This window comes from Oncorhynchus tshawytscha, linkage group LG08 (assembly GCF_018296145.1).
Source record: "Oncorhynchus tshawytscha isolate Ot180627B linkage group LG08, Otsh_v2.0, whole genome shotgun sequence".
Lineage (NCBI taxonomy): Eukaryota > Metazoa > Chordata > Actinopteri > Salmoniformes > Salmonidae > Oncorhynchus > Oncorhynchus tshawytscha.
The window spans coordinates 8,946,572-8,971,840 of NC_056436.1; the positions used below are offsets into that span (position 1 = coordinate 8,946,572).

Genomic DNA, 25,269 nt, shown 5'->3' on the forward strand with positions numbered 1-25,269 from the left:
TCTAAATCCAATTTGGCTTTTACTCAAGCCATTGTCCTTAAACTTCTTGCGGATGCTACCGTAATACATCAAATTAAAGCTTAACCTGTTGTTAATCCAGGCGCCATGTCAGATTTCAAAAAGGCTTTACGGCGAAAGCAAACCATGCGATTATCTGAGGACGGCGCCCAGCTCACAAATGCATAACAAATAATTTTCAACCAGGGAGTTGTGACGCGAAAGTCAGAAATAGCGATATGAAAAATGCCTTACCTTTGAAGATCTTCTTCTGTTGGCACTCCAAAATGTCCCAGTTACATTACAAATGGTCCTTTTGTTCGATAAACTCCTTCTTTTATATCCATAAAAACTCAGGGTTTCGCCTGCCATATCAGTTCTGTTATACTCACAGACATTATTTTAACAGTTTTAGAAACTTTAGAGTGTTTTCCTTCCAAATCGACCAATTGCATGCATATCCTAGCTTCTGGGCCTGAGAAGCAAGCAGTTTACTTTGGGAATGCTTTTCATCCGGAAGTCAAAATACTGCCCCCTACCCCAAAGAAGTTAAGGAAGTTTAGAACTCTCACATTTTTAATAATACAGAAAACCTTCCCGAGGTTACTGTTCACACAAATGCCTCTGTAATTGTTAGGGTCAAATTTGTCTCCGTTCTTAAAGATTGGGGTCATGAGTCCTTGATTCCAGATGTCAGGGAAATAACCTACACTAAGGATCAAATTAAACAGTTAATATAGCCAATTGAAATTTTGCCAGAAGTTGTTTGTGTTTATGGACTCATCAATTAGTGTCAGCTGCTTGCTGTTGTACTGTGCTTTTTTGGTTCTGAGTTTTAAAGTATCACAGTAATGAAGGCATAATTCACCATTATTTGGGTCTCTGTGCTTTTGGTTGGATAGTGTTCTAAGTTCTATGTCCTCTCTCTCTATCTCCCCCTCTCTCTCAGTCTGTCTCTCTCTTTCTCTCCCTCTCTCTGTCTCACTCTCTTACATGTCTGTCTCCCCGTTCAGTTCGTTCCATAAGCAGCATGACAAACTAGGTTACGTTCTCTCCCAACGAAGAGCGAGAATGGAAAATAGTAGGAGTGGTGTGTCAGAGGTGTGTTCTGGTTGTGATGACTGGAATGGAGCTGCGTGTGTGTGTGTGTGTGTGTGTGTGTGTGTGTGTGTGTGTGTGTGTGTGTGTGTGTGTGTGTGTGTGTGTGTGTGTGTGAGTATACGTGCGTGTGTATATGTGTGCATGTGTGTGTATATGTGTGTGTGTGTGTGTGTGTGTGAGTATACGTGCGTGTGTATATGTGTGCATGTGTGTGTATATGTGTGTGTGTGTGTGTGTGTGTGTGTGTGTGTGTGTGTGTGTGAGTATACGTGTGTGTGTATATGTGTGTGTATGTGTGTGTGTGAGTATATGTGTGTGTGTGTGTGTGTGAGTATACGTGCGTGTGTATATGTGTGCATGTGTGTGTATATATATGTGTGTGTGTGTGTGTGTGTGTGTGTGTGTGTGTGTGTGTGTGTGTGTGTGTGTGTGTGTGTGTGAGTATACGTGTGTGTGTATATGTGTGTGTATGTGTGTGTGTGAGTATACGTGCGTGTGTGTGTGTATGTGTGTGTGTGAGTATACGTTCGTGTGTGTGTATATGTGTGTGTGTGTGTGTGTGTGTGTGTGTGTGTGTGTGTGTGTGTGTGTGTGTGTGTGTGTGTGTGTGTGTGTGTGTGTGTGTGTGAGTATACGTGCGATTGTATGTGTATGTGTGTGTATGTGTGTGTGTGTGAGTATACGTGCGTGTGTGTGTATATGTGTGTGTATGTCTGTGTATATGTGTGTTAGTATACGCAATATTGTATGTGTGTTTGTGTATGTGAAAATGTGTGTGTGAGTATATGTGTGTGTATGTATGATAGAAGAATACTCACGTCACCATACGGGAACACTGCGTGCCCCAGGAGCAGGGGTGGTAGTCAGGCTTCACGTAGGTCTCCACTCCATCCTCCACCACACAGCTCACTGTCTTCTTCACTACATACGCACACCAGTTTCTACAGGGAGTGAGAGAAACAGAGAGGGTCAGTCATATACATTCACACACCAGTTTCTACAGGAAAGGAGAGAAACAGAGAGGGTCAGTCATATACATTCACACACCAGTTTCTACAGGGAGGGAGAGAAACAGAGAGGGTCATAGACATTCATACTGTAAATACGCACACCAGTTTCTACAGGGAGGGAGATGGAGAGGGTGGTTTGAGGGTCAGTCATATAGAGTTTAAGTCGGAAGTTTACATACACTTAGGTTGGAGTCATTAAAACTCATTTTCAACCACTCCACAAATGTCTTGTTAAACTATAGTTTTGGCAAGTCGGTTAGGACATCTACTTTGTGCATGACACAAGTAATTTTTACCCCCAAAATTTAGAGACAGATTATTTCACTTAATTCACTGTATCACAATTCCAGTGGATCAGAAGTTTACATACACTAAGTTGAATTTGCCTTTAAAGAGCTTGGAAAATTCCCAAAAATGATTTCATGGCGTTAGAAGCTTCTGATAGGCTAATTGACATCATTTGAATCAATTGGAGGTGTACCTGTGGATGTATTTCAAGGCCTACCTTCAAACTCAGTGCCTCTTTGCTTGACATCATGGGGAAATCAAAAGTCGTCAGCCAAGACCTGACATCATTTGAGGCAATTGGAGGTGTTCCTGTGGATGTATTTCAAGGCCTACCTACAAACTCAGTTCCTCTTTGCTTGACATCATGGGCAAATCGAAAGAAATCTGCAAAAAATTGTGGACCTCCACAAGTCTGGTTCATCCTTGGAAGCAATTTCCAAACGCCTAAAGGTACCACGTTCATCTGCACAAACAATAGTACCCAAGTATAAACACCATGGGACCACGCAGCCGTCATACCGCTCAGGAAGGAGATGCGTTCTGTCTCCTAGAGATGAACGTACTTTGGTGTGAAAAGTGCAAATCAATCCAAGAACAACAGCAAAGGCCCTTGTGAAGATGCTGGAGGAAACAGGCGCAAAAGTATCTATATCCACAGTAAAACGAGTCCTATATCGACATAACCTGAAAGGCCGCTGAGCAAGAATGGAGCCACTGCTCCAAAACCGCCATAAAAAAGCCAGACTACGGTTTGCAACTGCACATGGGGACAAAGATCGTACTTTTTGGAGAAATGTGCTCTGGTCTGATGAAACAAAAATAGAACTGTTTGACCATAATGACCATCGTTATGTTTGGAGGAAAAAGGAGGAAGTTTGCAAGCCGAAAAACACCATCCTATCCGTGAAGCACGGGGATGTCAGAATCATGTTGTTGGGGTGCTTTGCTGCAGGAGGGACTGGTGCACTTCACAAAAAAGATGACATCATGAGGTAGGAAAATTATGTGGATATATTGAAGCAAAATCTCAAGACGTCAGTCAGGAAGTTAAAGCTTGGACGCAAATGGGTCTTCCAAATGGACAATGACCCCAAGCATACTTCAAAAGTTGTGGCAAAATGTCTTAAGGACAACAAACTCAAGGTATTGGAGTGGCCATCACAAAGCCCCGACCTCAATCCTGTAGAAAAGTTGTGGGCAGAACTGAAAAACCAAGGAGGTCTACAAACCTGACTCAGTTAACCCAGATCTGTCAGGAGGAATGGGCCAAAATTCACCCAACTTATTGTGGGAAGAAATAAAAGCTGAAATAAATCATTCTCTCTACAATTATTCTGACATTTCACATTCTTAAAATAAAGTGGTGATCCTAACTGACCTAAAATAGGCCATTTTTACGAGGATTAAATGTCAGGAAATGTGAAAAACTGAATTTAAATGTATTTGCATCAGGTGTATGTAAACTTCCGAGTTCAACTGTACATTCATACGCTCAGAGGTCAGATATTGCATACAAACCAATCATTTCAATGCAAGTTTTTGATGAGAAATTAAGAGAGAGATTGGGTGTAAAATTCCAGTTATGACTGCAGCATGAGTCATGTTCATGGCATTGTCATATGTAGGAATACATGGAAAGGCAAATACAGTATTGCACTCTAATATTTGACCAGGATATCAAGTACTGGTTCCTCTCACAACAATAGAGAGCTAACATCTCCTGTCATAACTAACATAGGGGTTGCAGCTCTGTGCAGAGGGGGACATATTGCACTACAGTAGAAAGCACTGCATCCCAAAATGCACTACTTTCCATAGCAGCCCCAGGGCTGGTTATGGCATTGCAAAAAACTGGGTGCAACAGAGAAATGAGCTGTGTAGTCGTGTGTAGTCAGTTTGCTGCAGTCACTGTCCCCTGCAGAGTGAACCAACTCAGGTGACACACTGGGCGCTCAGACACATGCATCTAGCAGAGCTTCACACTGATAGAACACTGGGATGGAAGAATGGGATGGAAGAATGGGATGGAAGAACGGGATGGAACACCTGGATGGAAGGCCTGGAGGGAACGCCGGGATGGAACATGAGGATAGTAGACTGGGATGGAACACTGAGATGGAACACTGGGATGTAACACTGGGATGTAACACTGGGATGTAACACCGGAATGGAACACCAGGATGGAACATGAGGATAGTAGACTGGGATGGAACACTGAGATGGAACACTGGGATGGAACACTGGGATGTAACACCGGAATGGAACACCAGGATGGAACATGAGGATAGTAGACTGGGATGGAACACTGGGATGGAACACTGGGACGGAACACCGGGACGGAACAATGTCAGAGAACACAACACCAGGAACACACTAGGATCTGTTCTGAACCAAACAAAAATGCTCAGACATTCAATGGGGAGACTGAGCCCATTTGTAACCACCTCTTTCCATATCTTTATGTAAACAATAGAACACTAGAAGACACTGGGACACCAGAAGACACTGGGACACTGGGACACTAGAAGACACTGGGACACCAGAAGACACTGGGACAACAGAAGACACTGGGACACCAGAAGACACTGGGACACTAGAAGACACTGGGACACTAGAAGACACTGGGACACCAGAAGACACTGGGACACCAGAAGACACTGGGACACCAGAAGACACTGGGACACCAGAAGACAATTGGAGACCAGAAGACACTGGGACACTAGAAGACACTGGGACACTGGGACACTAGAAGACACTGGGACACTAGAAGACACTGGGACACCAGAAGACACTGGGACACCAGAACACACTGGGACACTAGAAGACACTGGGACACTAGAAGACACTGGGACACTAGAAGACACTGGGACACCAGAAGACACTGGGACACTAGAAGACACTGGGACACTAGAAGACACTGGGACACCAGAAGACACTGGGACACCAGAAGATACTGGGACACTAGAAGACACTGGGACACCAGAAGACACTGGGACACTAGAAGACACTGGGACACTATAACACACTGGGACACTAGAAGACACTGGGACACTAGAAGACACTAGAAGACACTGGGACACTAGAAGACACTGGGACACTAGAAGACACTGGGACACTAGAAGACACTGGGACACCAGAAGACACTGGGACACTAGAAGACACTGGGACACTATAACACACTGGGACACTAGAAGACACTGGGACACTAGAAGACACTAGAAGACACTGGGACACTAGAACACCAGACCAATCTCAGGAAGCCAACATCACACCATTAACTCCCTCCTGGCAAATACAGCATCTCAGGTTTCACCCCTGTTTGGGGGAGGAGAAGAAGAGAGAAAGGGATAGAATAGGAGAGGATAGGAGATAGGAGGAGAGGATAGGAGAGGAGAATAGGATGGGGAAGGAGGAGAGTAGAGGAGTGGAGGAGAGGGGATGAGAGGAGAGAACAGGAGAGGAGAGGATAGGAGAGGAGGATCAACTGTCTGTGGCTGACCTGACACTGTAGCCCTCCAACAGAATATAGGCTGTGGTCTGTATGCCACTGAGGCTTTACATTCTGGATTCATCATCCACTTTTCAAAAGTCTTGGCTTGAAGCCACAGTGATGCATGCAATACATTTGTCAGCATACCAAACTAACCAGGCCAGGTCTACACTGTATTCCTCCAAGCCTGAAGCTTGAGCTCACTGCTTTCTAGTACCAGTGAGAAGTCCTGTTTCTCCCCACATCTGACCTGTGTCCTGTGTTTGAACGGATAAGCAGCTGCACAGAGACACAGAGGGTTGGAACCAGGCCTAACCATCCGGCATGGCTCTTGATTGACTTTTTCTGCAAGCAGCAGCATTCTCCTATGCTGTTCTTATGGGTTCCCGGGACAAAGCATTTGGAGTGTAACAAGCCTTATTTTAAAATGATAAACACTTGGCAATGATGTAATATCCTCACAAAACCATCCCTCTATCTCTATCTTTCTCTCTTTTTTCCCTGCTTGTCTTTCTCTGCACCACGGCATGCTCTCTCTCAGACCACTGAATGCGTACTGTGTGGCAGAGTATGCTTGACTTCCGGCGCCGACAGAGATGGCCGCCTCGCTTCGCGTTCCTAGGAAACTATGCAGTTTTTTGTTTTTTTTACGTGTTATTTCTTAAGACAGTAGTTTTTTTGGGAATTGTTAGTTAGATTACTTGTTGGTTATTACTGCATTGTCGGAACTAGAAGCACAAGCATTTCGCTACACTCGCATTAACATCTGCTAACCATGTGTATGTGACAAATAAAAATTTGATTTGATTTGATTTGACTCAGTGTCACAACAATCAGTGTTAATCATCTTGTGGAACTCATCTTGTGAAACTGCCCCAGTGGTGGCAGCCATCTTGTGAAACTGCCCCAGTGGTGGCAGCCATCTTGTGAAACTGCCCCAGTGGTGGCAGCCATCTTGTGAAACTGCCCCAGTGGTGGCAGCCATCTTGTGAAACTGCCCCAGTGGTGGCAGCCATCTTGTGAAACTGCCCCAGTGGTGGCAGCCATCTTGTGAAACTGCCCCAGTGGTGGCAGCCATCTTGTGAAACTGCCCCAGTGGTGGCAGCCATCTTGTGAAACTGCCCCAGTGGTGGCAGCCATCTTGTGAAACTGCCCCAGTGGTGGCAGCCATCTTGTGAAACTGCCCCAGTGGTGGCAGCCATCTTGTGAAACTGCCCCAGTGGTGGCAGCCATCTTGTGAAACTGCCCCAGTGGTGGCAGCCATCTTGTGAAACTGCCCCAGTGGTGGCAGCCATCTTGTGAAACTCATCTTGTGAAACTGCCCCAGTGGTGGCAGCCATCTTGGCTCTAAAAACAACAACCCTTTCTAATGTCAAAACAATAGCATGATAAACTGTGTCTTTCTTTAATTGACCAACTTTGGCATCGTGCAGATTCATTAACAGATTCCCAAACACATTCCCAGACTGTGCTTTGTGTCTCTGTGTGAGCAACGACGGGCCAAGTCTGTTGCTCAGTCCAAAACAACCCCATGTCTCAACTCCACCTATGTCTGTAGATCTGATAGAGTGGGAAAGATGTGAGCTACATGATGTAGGTTCCACATGGTTTTTCGAAGAACTTAGTCAAGCTTCCACCATATTTCTTACAAATATGACCTTTGTTCAGTTATACTAAGTACTAATCTACTCATCTAAAAAAGCATAGGGATTGGTTTTCAGACTGGGGTTAGACCTGTGTGTGGTCTGCTCCGTGTGGTCTGATCCGTGTGGTCTGCAGTGGCCAGTGGCCAGCTATTGTATAGCGCCAAGCTATTTCAAATGCCCCTCATTTCCTATCTGTATTACCCAGAACCGCAGAGGCACTATGATCGCTTTGACCCCACCTCGCTTGCAGCCTTACATCAGCAATGACCTTTGACCTATTTCCCAGAATTGTGGACTCAAGTCACATGACTTGGACCCCAATCTGATTCCAGTCACACATTTTATGGCTTGAGACTCGACTTGATAGAAAATAGATAACTTGATTTGAACTTGCAGCCTCAAATCTCGGGATTCGACTTTGACTTGAGACTGATGACTTGAATTTATTTGGACAGGTTTGGTAATGTTTCGTCACTCATTTTGTGTCACAGAGTCGACGCAGATTTTTCTACAGGAAGCCAGAGACTGTAGCCGCAGCATCGTCCCTTGTAAAAAAAAAAAAAAAATGCACAAGATTGTCTAGTGAAATGCACACTCGGCACTCTGATTGGACAAGCAAACTGTCAATCAACACAGGTCGGGTGAGCTAGAGAACAGATTGCTGATTTGCTGTACAGCTATAGGATCGGGTGCAACACATATGTCAAATTGTAGGAAGAGAGGATTGCCATAATAAATAAATGTTTGGTGATCAAGAATATATATATATTTTTTGCAAATTCCCCAGAAATGGGGCAAGAATTATTATCATAGGCCTACTGGTATTTAACAATTGGAGTGCTTTTTTTTTCTCTTGTTGAAACGTTTGCTGTTGGTTTCACACGTTTAAATGCATAGGCCCCATGCTGTAAATGTACCTTCTATCTAATACGACAATAATCAACAGCGATTTTCACCATTCCATCCCAGTACCGTTTATTGCAACACCTAGACATTTCTGTTTCATATTTGATAGGCCTATAATACATTTTCATTTAGCCAAACTATTTATTACCCTGCTCTGAGTGAGCACAGCGTTTATAGAACATTCACAAGACTCGTGAGGTAGAAGTTGTGTTTTTTAAATTAAATGTTTGTTTTTTTTACCCGGGTTATGGTCGGCGTTCCATGTGTCTGTATCCTATGTCATTTTTTGTTGTGCATAATAGGAGCGTGTAAAGCCTCAGTGGAGCATTGAATTAAGACCATGTGGCCTGTGCGCATAACACTTTGTAGTCAGAACATTGAATAAGAGAAAATGATTGTTCCATGCATGCATGCTGTTGAAATAGTCTGATTAAGACAAATGTATCAATGTAACAATGGATTTGGAATTTGCCTTTTACATTGTAGAACCAATTTATTGGTTGTAAATGCCAATTGAGTAATTGTATGGTCCCGAGGGCCAAGTGCTTATATTATCTAGGCCTACCAGTTTGAGCTCCTGTTAGAGAAACCAAATGGAATCTGTCTATGTGTGTCCATTCAGATAGGACCGGTTGAGACTGATACACAGGCAATTTCTATTGGGCTGTTACCCATGTATATTTGGTCAATCTGCATGTAGAGATTTTTACTTGACTTGAGAGTCGACTTGACATGCTCTTAGAATGCACGACATGGACTTGAGTCTTGGACCCATTCTACGTGAGACTCAGACCTTGAGTCTTGGACCCATTCTACGTGAGACTCAGACCTTGTGTCTTGGACCCATTCTACGTGAGACTCAGACCTTGTGACTTGGACCCATTCTACGTGAGACTCAGACCTTGTGTCTTGGACCCATTCTACGTGAGACTCAGACCTTGAGTCTTGGACCCATTCTACGTGAGACTCAGACCTTGTGTCTTGGACCCATTCTACGTGAGACTCAGACCTTGTGACTTGGACCCATTCTACGTGAGACTCAGACCTTGTGTCTTGGACCCATTCTACGTGAGACTCAGACCTTGTGTCTTGGACCCATTCTACCTGAGACTCAGACCTTGTGACTTGGACCCATTCTACGTGAGACTCAGACCTTGATTCTTGGACCCATTCTACGTGAGACTCAGACCTTGAGTCTTGGACCCATTCTACGTGAGACTCAGACCTTGTGTCTTGGACCCATTCTACGTGAGACTCAGACCTTGTGTCTTGGACCCATTCTACGTGAGACTCAGACCTTGAGTCTTGGACCCATTCTACGTGAGACTCAGACCTTGTGTCTTGGACCCATTCTACGTGAGACTCAGACCTTGTGACTTGAATAATAGTGGTCCCACCTCTGCTATTTCCCCACAGCTGCAGACCATACATCTGGCACAGACCGTGGAGTCCTGTGCCAGAGATATGTCACGTTCCTATGACACACACACACACACATGTGCACACATATGCCTTTTGAGCAAGAATGGAAGCACACATGCAACTAAATAAAAAATATATCAAAATGTATTTGTCACGTGCGCCGAATACAACAGGTGTAGTAGACCGTACTGTGAAATGCTTACTTACAAGCTCTTAGTCAACAACGCAGTTCAAGAAATAGAGTTCAGAAAATATTTACCAAATAAACTAAAGTGAATTTTTTATTTTTTTATTGAAAAGAAACACAAGAAAATGACCTAACAATAACGAGACTGTATACAGGGGGTACCGGTACCGAGTCAATGTGCGGGGGTACGGATTAGTCGAGGTCATTTGTAAAGTCACTATGCATAGATAATCAAATGCAAATTGTCTGGGTGGCCATTTGATTAATTGTTCAGCAGTCTTATGGCTTGGGGGCAGAAGCTGTTAAGGGGCCTTTTGGTCCTAGACTTGGCGGTTAATTACCGCATGCCGTGTGGTAGCAGAGAGAACAGCCTATGACTTGGGTGACTGGAACCGTTGACAATTTTTTGGGCCTTCATCTGACACCGCCTTGCATATACAGTTGAAGTCGGAAGTTTACATACACCTTAGCCAAATACATTTAAACTCAGTTTTTCACAATTCCCTGACATTTAATCCAGGTAAAAAATTCCCTATTTTAGGTCAGTTAGGATGACCACTTTATTTTAAGAATGTGAAATGTCAGAATAATAGTAGAGAGAATGATTTATTTCAGCTTTTATTTCCAGTGGGTCAGAAGTGTGCATACACTCAATTAGTATTTGGTAGCATTGCTTTTAAATTGTTTAACTTGGGTCAAACGTTTCGGGTTGCCTTCCACAAGCTTCCCACAAAAATTTGAGTGAATTTTGGCCCATTCCTCTTGACAGAGCTGGTGTAACTGAATCAAATCAAATCAAATCAAATCAAATCAAATCAAATTTTATTTGTCACATACACATGGTTAGCAGATGTTAATGCGAGTGTAGCGAAATGCTTGTGCTTCTAGTTCCGACAATGCAGTAATAACGAGCAAGTAATCTAACTAACAATTCCAAAAAAAACTACTGTCATACACAGTGTAAGGGGATAAAGAATATGTACATAAGGATATATGAATGAGTGATGGTACAGAGCAGCATAGGCAAGATACAGTAGATGATATCGAGTACAGTATATACATATGAGATAAGTATGTAAACCAAGTGGCATAGTTAAAGTGGCTAGTGATACATGTATTACATAAGGATGCAGTCGATGATATAGAGTACAGTATCAACGTATGCATATGAGATGAACAATGTAGGGTAAGTAACATTATATAAGGTAGCATTGTTTAAAGTGGCTAGTGATATATTTACATCATTTCCCATCGATTCCCATGATTAAAGTGGCTGGAGTAGAGTCAGTGTCATTGACAGTGTGTTGGCAGTAGCCACTCAATGTTAGTGGTGGCTGTTTAACAGTCTGATGGCCTTGAGATAGAAGCTGTTTTTCAGTCTCTCGGTCCCAGCTTTGATGCACCTGTACTGACCTCGCCTTCTGGATGGCAGCGGGGTGAACAGGCAGTGGCTCGGGTGGTTGATGTCCTTGATGATCTTTATGGCCTTCCTGTAGCATCGGGTGGTGTAGGTGTCCTGGAGGGCAGGTAGTTTGCCCCCGGTGATGCGTTGTGCAGACCTCACTACCCTCTGGAGAGCCTTACGGTTGAGGGCGGTGCAGTTGCCATACCAGGCGGTGATACAGCCCGCCAGGATGCTCTCGATTGTGCATCTGTAGAAGTTTGTGAGTGCTTTTGGTGACAAGCCGAATTTCTTCAGCCTCCTGAGGTTGAAGAGGCGCTGCTGCGCCTTCCTCACAATGCTGTCTGTGTGAGTGGACCAATTCAGTTTGTCTGTGATGTGTATGCCGAGGAACTTAAAACTTGCTACCCTCTCCACTACTGTTCCATCGATGTGGATGGGGGTGTTCCCTCTGCTGTTTCCTGAAGTCCACAATCATCTTCTTAGTTTTGTTGACGTTGAGTGTGAGGTTATTTTCCTGACACCACACTCCGAGGGCCCTCACCTCCTCCCTGTAGGCCGTCTCGTCGTTGTTGGTGATCAAGCCTACCACTGTTGTGTCGTCCGCAAACTTGATGATTGAGTTGGAGGCGTGCATGGCCACGCAGTCGTGGGTGAACAGGGAGTACAGGAGAGGGCTCAGAACGCACCCTTGTGGGGCCCCAGTGTTGAGGATCAGCGGGGAGGAGATGTTGTTGCCTACCCTCACCACCTGGGGCGGCCCGTCAGGAAGTCCAGTACCCAGTTGCACAGGGCGGGGTCGAGACCCAGGGTCTCGAGCTTGATGACGAGCTTGGAGGGTACTATGGTGTTGAATGCCGAGCTGTAGTCGATGAACAGCATTCTCACATAGGTATTCCTCTTGTCCAGATGGGTTAGGGCAGTGTGCAGTGTGGTTGAGATTGCATCGTCTGTGGACCTATTTGGGCGGTAAGCAAATTGGAGTGGGTCAAGGGTGTCAGGTAGGGTGGAGGTGATATGGTCCTTGACTAGTCTCTCAAAGCACTTCATGATGACGGATGTGAGTGCTACGGGGCGGTAGTCGTTTAGCTCAGTTACCTTAGCTTTCTTGGGAACAGGAACAATGGTGGCCCTCTTGAAGCATGTGGGAACAGCAGACTGGTATAGGGATTGATTGAATATGTCCGTAAACACACCGGCCAGCTGGTCTGCGCATGCTCTGAGGGCGCGGCTGGGGATGCCGTCTGGGCCTGCAGCCTTGCGAGGGTTAACACGTTTAAATGTCTTACTCACTTCGGCTGCAGTGAAGGAGAGACCGCATGTTTCCGTTGCAGGCCGTGTCAGTGGCACTGTATTGTCCTCAAAGCGGGCAAAAAGTTATTTAGTCTGCCTGGGAGCAAGACATCCTGGTCCGTGACTGGGCTGGGTTTCTTCCTGTAGTCCGTGATTGACTGTAGACCCTGCCACATACCTCTTGTGTCTGAGCCGTTGAATTGAGATTCTACTTTGTCTCTGTACTGGCGCTTAGCTTGTTTGATAGCCTTGCGGAGGGAATAGCTGCACTGTTTGTATTCAGCCATGTTACCAGACACCTTGCCCTGATTAAAAGCAGTGGTTCGTGCCTTCAGTTTCACACGAATGCTGCCATCAATCCACGGTTTCTGGTTAGGGAATGTTTTAATCGTTGCTATGGGAACGACATCTTCAACGCACGTTCTAATGAACTCGCACACCGAATCAGCGTATTCGTCAATGTTGTTGTCTGACGCAATACGAAACATCTCCCAGTCCACGTGATGGAAGCAGTCTTGGAGTGTGGAGTCAGCTTGTATGAATCAGGTATGTATGCCTTGCTCTCACACACTTTTTAAGTTCTGGCCACAAATTTTCTATAGGATTGAGGTCAGGGCTTTGTGATGGCCACTCCAATACCTTGACTTTGTTGTCCTTAAGCCATTTTGCCACAACTTTGGAAGAATGCTTGGGGTCATTGTCCATTTGGAAGACCCATTTGCGACCAAGCTCTAACTTCCTGACTGATGTCTTGAGATGTTGCTTCAATATAACCACATAATAGTTCTTCCTCGTGATGCAATCTATTTTGAGAAGTGCACCAGCCCCTCCTGCAGCAAAGCACGCCCACAACATGATGCTGCCACCCCCATACTTCACGGTTGGGATGGTGTTCGTCAGCTTGCCAGCCTCCCCCTTTTTCCTCCAAACATAATGATGGTCATTATGGCCAAACAGTTCTATTTTTGTTTCATCAGACCAGAGGACATTTCTCCAAAAAGTACAATGTTTGTACCCATGTGCAGTTGCAAACTGTTGTCTGTCTTTTATATGGTGGTTTTGTAGCAGTGGCTTCTTCCTTTCAGGTTATGTCAATATAGGACTCATTTTACTGTGGATATATAGACTTGGTACCTGTTTCCTCCAGCATCTTCACAAGGTCCTTCGCTGTTGTTCTGGGATTAATTTTCACTTTTTGTACCAAAGTACGTTCATCTCTAGGAGACAGACTGTGTCTGCTTCCTGAGCAGTATGACGGCTGCGTGGTCCCATGGGGTTTATATTTGCGTACTATTATTTGTACAGATGAAAGTGGTACCTTCAGGCATTTGGAAATTGCTCCCAAGGATGAACCAGACTTTTTTTCTGAGGTCTTGGCTGATTTCTTTTGATTTTCCCATGATGTCAAGCAAAGAGGCACTGAGTTTGTAGGTACATCCACAGGTACACCTCCAATTGCCTCAAATGATGTCAATTAGCCTATCAGAAGCTTCTAAAGCCATGACATACATTTCTGGAATTTTCCAAGCGGTTTAAAGGCTCAGTCAACTTAGTGTTTGTAAATTTCTGACCCACTGGAATTGTGATATAGGGAATTATAAGTTAAATAATCTGTCTGTAAACAATTGTTGGAATAAATACTTGTGTCAAAACTACAGTTTGTTAACAAGAAATTTGTGGAGTGGTTGAAAAACAAGTTAATGACTCCAACCTAAGTGTATGTAAACTTCTGACTTCAACTGTAGGTCCTGGAAGGCAGGAAGCTTGGCCTTGTACTGGGAAGTACGCACTACCCTCTGTAGCGCCTTACGGTCAGATCCTGAGCAGTTGCCATACCAGGCGGTGATGCAACAGGTCCGGATACTCTTGATGGTGCAGCTGTAGATCTTTTTGAGGATCTGGGGACCCATGCATCATCTTTTCAGTCTCTTGAGGGGGAAAAGGTGTTGTCATGTCCTCTTCACAACTGTCTTGGTGTGTTTGGACCATGCTAGTTTGTTGGTGATGTGGACACCAAGGACCTTGAAACTCTCGATCCGCTCCACTTAAGCCCCGTCAATGTTAATGGGGGCCTGTTCCTATATCCTTTTCCTATAGTCCACGATAATCTCCTTAGTCTTGCTCACATTGAGGGAGAGGTAATTGTCCTGGCACCACACTGCCAGATCTCTGACCTCCTCCCTATAGGTTGTCTGTTTTCGGTGATCAGGCCTACCACTGTTGTGTCGTCAGCAAACTTAATGATGGTGTTGGAGTCGTGCTTGGCCACACAGTCATAGTTGAACAGGGAGATCAGGAGGGGACTAAGTACACACACCTGAGGGGCCCCATTGTTGAAGATCAGTGTGGCAGATGCAGACACACACACATACACACACACACACACACACACACACACACAAAAACACACTCTCAGGTACAGTGGTAGCTTATCCATTAGGACATTAGGCTTTCATCAGATTTTTTTGGACCTTCCTGAGCAATAATATGAACGCCCGGGTCTTCTGGGACTGCTCTATCAGGTACTGAACAGATGGCGTAACAGCAATAGCAAATTGCAATGAACTTGTGAATAAATAATTATGACTGTCAATGGAAGCCTGGGGCCTGAACTGGACATCTACAACCATCAACATTTGAAGGACTGAGGGATCCACCATCTATAACCTTCTCCTAGATCTGGTAGGACAAACAATCATGGCTCTGTGGCTGTGCCCAATTCGCATCACAGTTTTAGCTTCTCCTGTGTAAGATCCTTGCTAGTGGGACAAGCTAGTGGGACGCGCTAGCTAGCTACCAGTAGTTAACTAGCTTGCATGCCAATTTCAACTGTAACTACATGTACATTTTCCATGAATAAAAATTGTGTGACTTGCGACAGCTCTTTGAAAGTATGTTTGAGGTAGTGGAAGAAGTTTAAAACCTTTTACTTAAGTGAAGTGGTGAAATATAGTCAACAGTAAATATATTTTATAAATATATCTGATCTGATTACTTTGATATACCTTATTACTTTGAACTGTGAGGAAGTTAGATCACATTTAAACACCATTAACGTCTGATCAGTATGAGATATTTTTGTTCCGATTTCCGATTTGAATAACAGAAACGTAGACGAAGTTGTCATATTAACTTTTTGTCTAACATGTTAGGAAAGTTGTACAATAAAAAGTTAGAGTTCATGTTATCGACACGGTTACTTAAACAGCTGTAACATTAGATCGGTACCAGATAATGATGTTCTGATTTTTTATTTTGAACAGCAGAGGAAGATTGCATATGTTGTACCTTTCTGTAAATTGTTGGGAAAGCGGTCAAAGTAGCTGATTTGTGTCAAAAAGTGCATTGTTTAGAGTGAATAGAATAGAATGTTGTGAGTGAGGATGTCACAATGGGACCTTGAGAATGCTGAGGAAATCCCTTGAAAGTGGATGAAGGACAAAAAGAAGAACCAAAAGCTTAATACACTGAACAAAAATATAAATGCAACATGTTGGTTCCATGTTTAATGAGCTGAAAGAAAAGATCCCAAACATTTTCCATATGCACAAAAAGCTTATGTTTCTCAAATTGTTGCACAAATTTGTTTACATTCCAGTTAGTGAGCATTTCTCCTTTGACAATATAATCAATTGACCTGGTAGGTGTGGCATATCAAGAAGCTGATTAAACAGAATGATCATTATACAGGTGCACCTTGTGCTGGGGACCTTAAAAGGGCACTCTTAAACTTGCAGTTTTGTCACACAACACAATGCCACAGATGTCTGAAGTTTTGAGGGAGAGTACAGTTGGCATGCTGACTGCATCAGAGCTGTTGCCAGAGAATTTAATGTTGATTTCTCTACCATACTGTAAGCTGCCTCCAATGTTTTTTTGAGAATTTGGCAGTACGTCCAACCAGCCTCACAAACGCAGACCACGTGTAATCACGCCAGCCCAGGACCATCACATCCGGCTTCACATGTTCGGGAAGCTCTGGATCGACGTGTAAGACAGCATGTTCTAGTTCCCGCCAATATCCAGTAACTTCGCACATCTTTTGAAGAGGAGTGGGACAACATTCCACAGGAAACATTTAACATCCTGATCAACTCTACGTGAAGTAGATGTGTCGCGCTTCATGAGGCAAATGGTGGTCACACCAGATTCTTACTGGTTTTCTGATCCACACCCCTATCTTTTTTTAAAGGTATCTGTAAACAACAAGATGCATTTCTGTTTTCCCAGTCATGTGAAATCCATAGATTAGTCATAAATACCTCTTTCCCCCTTTTTCCTCTCTCTACCCTACTGATGTTATATTTGCAAAACCCTTGGTTAACATAGAGATTCTGGGAACATCAGAAGGTGGGGGGGAATTAACTATATTCTGGTACTCCGACCAATTGAACATATGCGGTGGTACTTAATGAATATGATGTCAGTTCGGCGGTCATCTGAGACATTCTCATCAATGATAAGATGACATAAACTCTACAGTGGAAAGTCTACACATCAGAGTTATCGGATTCACATGGAATTGTTGTTCAATTTAAATGTTTGAATATGAAATTATTCGTGATGGGATGAAATGTGATTTTAGCCTCTAAAATGTGAGATTTGGGTTTTCATAAGGGACATGGGCTATAAAACTTTTCAAAAATGCCCTCCTCTCCCTTCCTATATAAGCCCTTGACGACAATATAACCTCCTGTTCCGAGGACGTGAGGACGATAGTCCGATGTCAGAATAGTTCAGATAATAACTACAGAACAAAGCTAACATCCGCGTGAGCTTTTGTTGCGAATGGTAAGTACTTTGAACTCTTATTCACCACAGAAGTGATACCTCCTATTCGTTGAGTTAGCAACAGCCGCTGCAAACGAGGGTTAGGAAGGAACAGACAGAGTAGCCCGTCTACCACACAACGATTTTACTACAACGTATTAAATTTACCAGCAGAGACATTCTTCAAAGGACAAAGGACTTGGTTGGGCGACACGGCCTTCCATCTACCACCAATCTACCGTAGCGCAGCTCAGAGTAAATATTTATTGCATTTTCCTTTTCCAAATGGGCGGTAATTTAGAATGCATAAGATACTGTATTTACGATAGCACAGCTTCACCCTTTGTTCCTCAGTCTTCCCGCTCTTTCACTCAAACCCAGCCCCTTTTTTTGTGTAACAAGCTGTCATATCTGTTCTGCCCGCTAGGGCCATTTTCCTTTATGACGTAATTTGTAATCAAGTTAAGATTTAATTATGTGTATGTGTAATTCTGTGTGATTAGTTAGGTATTTAGTAAATAAATTATTAAACCCAACTTTGTATTGCTGGTTCAAATTGTTAGCCAGGGTTTGTGCAGATAACCAGGAATTATTCATTAAGATGACGATTAATATTGACTGCTATTGATGTCAAATATTACTAGGTCTTTAAGAGTTTATTCGGAAGATAACAGCTCTATAATTATTATTTTGTGGTGCCCGACTCTCTAGTTAATTACATTTACATGATGATTTCAATCAGGTGATATTAATTACGGATGAAGTATTTTATAGAATAGCATGTCATATCACTTAATCCGGCATAGCCAAAGACATGACAGGCCTAATGAATTGATTTCAATTGACTGATGTCCTTGTGTTTATATTTTCATTCAGTGTAGTTTAAAACATATCAAATATATCAAAAAGTTGTATGGAAGCACACTATTCCCGACCAGTCTACACGTTTAAAGGTTTGAAAGGTGTTTCTACCTTAAACAGTGTAAGACGAATAGTGCTCTGAATAATAAGAAGAAAAAGGAGAAGAAGAAGAAGAAGAAGAAGAAGAAGATTGACGAAGATTGAAACAAAGGGATTTTGGTTTGCAAAAAAAAAAAACAGTTACTGGAGAACTCATCATCCTTGTGACGGTATGCTAGCTATCTATCCCCAGTTGAGCCTATCTATCCCCAGTTGAGCCTATCTATCCCCAGTTGAGCCTATCTATCCCCAGTTGAGCCTATCTATCCCCAGTTGAGCCTATCTATCCCCAGTTGAGCCTATCTATCCCCAGTTGAGCTATCTATCCCCAGTTGAGCCTATATATCCCCAGTTGAGCTTATCTATCCCCAGTTGAGCTATCTATCCCCAGTTGAGCTATCTATCCCCAGTTGAGCTATCTATCCCCAGTTGAGCTATCTATCCCCAGTTGAGCTATCTATCCCCAGTTGAGCTATCTATCCCCAGTTGAGCTATCTATCCCCAGTTGAGCTATCTATCCCCAGTTGAGCTATCTATCCCCAGTTGAGCTTATCTATCCCCAGTTGAGCTATCTATCCCCAGTTGAGCCTATATATCCCCAGTTGAGCTTATCTATCCCCAGTTGAGCTTATCTATCCCCAGTTGAGCTTATCTATCCCCAGTTGAGCTTATCTATCCCCAGTTGAGCCTATCTATCCCCAGTTGAGCCTATCTATCCCCAGTTGAGCCTATCTATCCCCAGTTGAGCTTATCTATCCCCAGTTGAGCTATCTATCCCCAGTTGAGCTATCTATCCCCAGTTGAGCCTATCTATCCCCAGTTGAGCTTATCTATCCCCAGTTGAGCTATCTATCCCCAGTTGAGCTATCTATCCCCAGTTGAGCCTATCTATCCCCAGTTGAGCTATCTATCCCCAGTTGAGCTATCTATCCCCAGTTGAGCTATCTATCCCCAGTTGAGCCTATCTATCCCCAGTTGAGCCTATCTATCCCCAGTTGAGCTTATCTATCCCCAGTCGAGCCTATCTATCCCCAGTTGAGCCTATCTATCCCCAGTTGAGCCTATCTATCCCCAGTTGAGCTATCTATCCCCAGTTGAGCCTATCTATCCCCAGTTGAGCCTATCTATCCCCAGTTGAGCCTATCTATCCCCAGTTGAGCTATCTATCCCCAGTTGAGCTATCTATCCCCAGTTGAGCCTATCTATCCCCAGTTGAGCCTATCTATCCCCAGTTGAGCCTATCTATCCCCAGTTGAGCTATCTATCCCCAGTTGAGCTATCTATCCCCAGTTGAGCTATCTATCCCCAGTTGAGCCTATCTATCCCCAGTTGAGCCTATCTATCCCCAGTTGAGCCTATCTATCCCCAGTTGAGCCTATCTATCCCCAGTTGAGCCTATCTATCCCCAGTTGAGCCTATCTATCCCCAGTTGAGCCTATCTATCCCCAGTTGAGCCTATCTATCCCCAGTTGAGCCTATCTATCCCCAGTTGAGCTTATCTATCCCCAGTTGAGATCATTTGTGTTCAACTTGTCGCATCTGTGCATTTTCCTTGTGCTTATGTTGTGTCACCGTCCAATGCACTTTTCAGCTGGCTGCACTGTTCTTGCCTCGTTCTAAAACACATGGGCAGCAGTGGTGATTCTGTTTACATGCCAAAACGAAATAGGAATATTTATGCTGTTCAAATGCACAGTTCAAATGCACAGATCACTTTATATATCTTACCAAAGAAACAACTGGTCATTTGAAAACTTGGCATAATAATTCTGTCGTGTGCTTTGTTATCAATATGACAACTTTCACAGATGCTTCCATTGTAAATGTTTGTTCCACAGACGATGTGTCTCATTCTCTACTAGTATACTAGCAAAGAGAGAGGGCAGCAAGAGTGTATCAGAAAGAATGCATTCCATTATGTTTTAAAAATGTGCTGTTTTAGGGCCAAATCTCTGTCCTGAGACTGTTCGCCCACTCCTCTTTTTCCATCACATCTTTCTCTAAAGCTCTCAAGAATAAATTTAACAGACAGCGCTGAGTGAGTAGGTCTGGCAAATGCCCCGTAGAACTTACTGTCAGAGAGACAGGGTGAGAGAGAGAGAGAGAGAGAAATGGGAGGAGAGAGGGAAAGAGGTGGGGGGGAGAGAGAGAGAGAGAGAGAGAGAGAGAGGTGGGGGAGGGAGGGGAAGGGGCAAGAGAGGGGGGGGAGAGAGAGAGAGAGAAATGGGAGGAGAGAGAGAGAGGTGGGGGAGGGAGGGGAAGGGGCAAGAGAGGGGGGGGAGAGAGAGAGAGAGAAATGGGAGGAGAGAGGGAAAGAGGTGGGGGAGAGAGAGAGAGATGGAAAGAGATGGGAGAGAGAGAGAGAGATGGAAAGAGGTGGAGAGAGAGAGAGAGAGAGAGAGAGAGAGAGAAATGGGAGGAGAGAGGGAAAGAGGTGGGGGGAGAGAGAGAGAGAGAGAGAGAGAGAGAGAGAGAGAGAGGTGGGGGAGGGAGGGGAAGGGGCAAGAGGGGAGGGGGAGAGAGAGAGAGAGAAATGGGAGGAGAGATGGAAAGAGGTGGGGGAGAGAGAGAGAGAGAGAGAGATGGAAAGAGGTGGGGAGAGAGAGAGAGAGAGAGAGAGATGGAAAGAGGTGGGGAGAGAGAGAGAGAGATGGAAAGAGAGAGATGGAAAGAGAGAGATGGAAAGAGAGAGATGGAAAGAGATGGGAGAGAGAGAGAGAGAGATGGAAAGAGGTGGGGGAGAGAGAGAGAGAGAAAGAGGTGGGGGGAGAGAGAGAGAGAGAAAGAGGTGGGGGGGAGAGAGAGAGAGAGAGAGAGATGGAAAGAGGTGGGGGGAGAGAGAGAGAGAGAGAGAGAGATGGAAAGAGGTGGGGGGAGAGAGAGAGAGAGAGATGGAAAGAGGTGGGAGAGAGAGAGAATGGAAAGAGGTGGGGAGAGAGAGAGAGAGAGAGAATGGAAAGAGGTGGGGGAGAGAGTGAGAGAGATGGAAAGAGGTGGGGGAGAGAGTGAGAGAGATGGAAAGAGGTGGGGGAGAGAGTGAGAGAGATGGAAAGAGGTGGGGGAGAGAGAGAGAGAGAGAGAGAGAGAGAGAGAGATGGAAAGAGGTGGGGGAGAGAGAGAGAGAGATGGAAAGAGGTGGGGGAGAGAGTGAGAGAGATGGAAAGAGGTGGGGGAGAGAGTGAGAGAGATGGAAAGAGGTGGGGGGAGAGAGTGAGAGAGATGGAAAGAGGTGGGGGGGAGAGAGAGAGATGGAAAGAGGGGGTGGGGTTGAGAGAGAGGGGGGTAGGGAAGAGAGAGAGTTGGAGAGAGGGGAAGGGGTTGGAGGGAGGGGTGGTGAGGGAGGAAGGGGAGAGAGAGGGAGGGAGAAAGAGTGGGGAGCGTGGAAGAGAGAATGAGGGATGAGTGTGACAGATGGGGAGGGGATAGAGAGACAGAGAGAGAGAGAGTCAAGAGAGAGTCGAGGTCATGAGCAGATGAGCTCCTGTATTTTTCAGCATCCTCTTAAAAAAAGATAGATTTAGAAAAACAGGGACATATACAGGATGCTGTCCTCTACAACATAACCTTCACTATGTCACCAGGACATATACAGGATACTGTCCTCTACAACATAACCTTCACTCCAAATCAAAACTCAAAACCTACAACCTGATTATGGACTGAATTACGGAATCACCTGGAAGGCTTACAACTACCAAAGATCATTATTCCAAAGCTATACAGCAAATTCTCTGGAAAACAACATAAACCTGAAAACACCATCCAGCCTGGAACTGAGTGAATCATTTTCAGTCTGAAGCTATATTTTATTCCCAAAAGCCAAGAAGACAAATGTCTCGACAACACAGCAGAACAGTCCACCCCAGACACTGACCATAGCCTTGACATCACAGCGGGACAGACACATGAAGAACCCCAAGCCCAGGGGAACATACACAAGACACAGATTGTACTACTTATGGACTCAAATGGGAAATATATACAAGAAAAAAACATTTTTCCCAAACGCACTGTGTCTAAACTCTGGTGTCCAAAAACCCAGCAATCCCTAGACCTTCTGTCTGAGGACCACCTAGAGTCACCCAGCCACATAATAATACACACAGGCACAAACGACCTGAGAGCACAGTAGGAAAGGGTGGCCACAGCACTCACGGTAGTGATTGAAAAAGTTTCTTCTACTTTCCCCAACGCACAAGTGGTTATATCCACCCTGCTACCAGGAAAAGACTTCCACCCTGCCTCAATACAGCGGGTAAACACAAGTATTTCCTGTGACTGTGCCTCAAAACCAAATGTTTTCCTGGCCCACCACTCCACCCTGGACTTGAACAGCCTTTATGACCAGGTCCACCTCTACAAGGCAGCAGTGCCCAACACTCCACCCTGGACTTGAACAGCCTCTATGACCAGGTCCACCTCTACAAGGCAGCAGTGCCCACCTTCGCCCGGAACCAGGAAAAAAGGCAAAAAGGCCCAACCCCCACTCTTACACTAGCCCAAGCCAATGGCATGTACCAGATGCTCAGCATGCTCTGCTCACAATTACTGGCCTGAGGCCACACCACACAATGGACAACTGGACACTTTAAGGAACACAAAGCCTTCACTATCTCATCCTGGAAAATCCAAGGCCTGAGGTCATCTGCCTTTGGCCTGAAGAGCAGGAACATTGACTTCATCAAAGAAATCAGAAATACAGACATTGTCATCCTACAAGAAACATGGTATAGAGGAGACGGACCCACTGGTTGTCCTCTAAGTTACAGAGAGCTGGTAGTCCCATCCACCAAACTACCAGGTGTGAAACAGGGAAGAAACTCAGGGGTATGCGAATTTGGTATAGAGCAGACCTAACTCACTCTATTTAATTAATCAAAACAGGAACATTTTACATTTGGCTAGAAATTCAAAAGGAAATGATCTTAAGAGTGAAAAATATCCTCCTGTGTGCTATCTACTGTATATCCCCCCACTTGAATCCCCATACTTTAATGAAGACAGCTTCTCCATCCTGGAGGGGGAAATCAATCATTTCCAGACCCAGGGACATATACTAGTCTGTGGCAACCTAAATGCCAGAACCAGACAATAATCTGACACCCTCGGCAAACAGTGGTACAAACACCTGCCTGGAGGTGACAGCATTCCCTCCCCCATATGCCCCCCTAGGCACAACTATGACAACATAACCAACATAAATGAGTCACGACTCCTGCAGCTCTGTCGCATGCTGGGTATGTACATAGTCAACAGTAGGCTTTGAGGGGAGTCCTATGGTAGGTACACCTATAGCTCATCTCTTGGCAGTAGTACTGTAGAGTACTTTATCACTGACCTCTACCCAGAGTCTCTCAGAGCGTTCACAGTCAGCCTACTGACACCCCTATCAGATCACAGCAAAATAACAGTCTACTTGAACAGAGCAATACACAATCATGAGGCATCAAAGCCAAAGGAACTGAGTAATATTAACAAATGCTAAAGATGGAAGGAAAGTAGTGTGGAAACCTACCAAAAAACAATTAGGCAACAACAAATTAAATTCCTTTTAGACAACTTCCTGGACAAAACGTTCCACTGTAATAGTGAAGGTGTAAACTTGGCAGTAGAAAATCTAAACAGTATATTTGATCTCTCAGCTTCCCTATCAAATAAATAAAAAAATCTAATAGAAAACTGAAGAAAATGAACAATGACAAATGGTTTGATGAAGAATGGAAAAACATAAGAAAGAAATTGAGAAACCTGTCCAACCATAAACATACAGACCCAGAAAAGCTGAGGCTACACCTTCACTATGGTGAATCACTAAAACAATACAGAAATACCCTATGGAAAAAGAAGGAACAGCATGGCAGAAATCAGCTCAATGCAATTGAAGAATCCATAGACTCTAACCACTTCTGGGAAAAATTGAAAAAAACTAAACAAACAACAACACTAATAATTATCTATCCAAAATGGAGATGTATGGCTAAACCTCTTCTCCAATGTTTTTGGCTCTATAACAAAGAACAAAGAACAAAAACATATACATGATCAAATACAAATCTTAGAATCAACTATAAAAGACGACCAGAACCCAGTGGATTATCCAATTACATTGAATGAACTACAGGACAAAAAAAACAACCTTCATCCCAAAAAGGCCAGTGGTGTTGATGGTATCTTCAATGAAATTATAAGTGTTGATGGTATCTTCAATGAAATTATAAGTGTTGATGGTATCTTCAATGAAATTATAAGTGTTGATGGTATCTTCAATGAAATTATAAGGGTTGATGGTATCTTCAATGAAATTATAAAATATACAGACAACAAATTATAATTGGTATCTTATGAAATTAAACTGTTGATGGTATCTTCAATGAAATTATAAGTGTTGATGGTATCTTCAATGCAAAACATGGTATCTTCAATGAAATTATAAAACATACAGACAACAAACCAATTGTGAAGATGCTGGAGGAAACAGGTACAAATGTTTCTAAAAGCACAGTAAAACGAGTTCTATATCGACATAACCTGAAAGGCAGCTCAGCAAGGAAGAAGCCACTGCTCCAAAACCGCCATAAAAAGCCAGACAACGGTTTGCAACTGCACATGATCATACTTTTTGGAGAAATGTCCTCTTGTCTGATGAAACAAAAATAGAACTGTTTGGCCATAATGACCATCGTTATGTTTAGAGGAAAAAGGCTATGTTTGCCTCCTCCCTTTCCCTCTAAACATAACCTCTTTTTATGGCGGTTTTGGAGCAGTGGCTTCTTCCTTTGCTGAGCTGCCTTTCAGGT

General features: G+C 44.1%; 1 protein-coding gene across 2 annotated transcripts in view; it reads right to left on the minus strand.

Moving 5' to 3' along the window:
* LOC112255809 (EMILIN-1) overlaps positions 1 to 25,269 on the minus strand; it is a 92,343-nt gene that overhangs the window by 17,058 nt on the left and 50,016 nt on the right. For both annotated transcript variants that reach the window (XM_042325183.1, XM_042325184.1), the window contains exon 2: positions 1,917 to 2,039. In XM_042325183.1, coding sequence (XP_042181117.1) covers positions 1,917 to 2,039 — 123 coding nt within the window. The remainder of the gene's footprint in view (positions 1 to 1,916; positions 2,040 to 25,269) is intronic.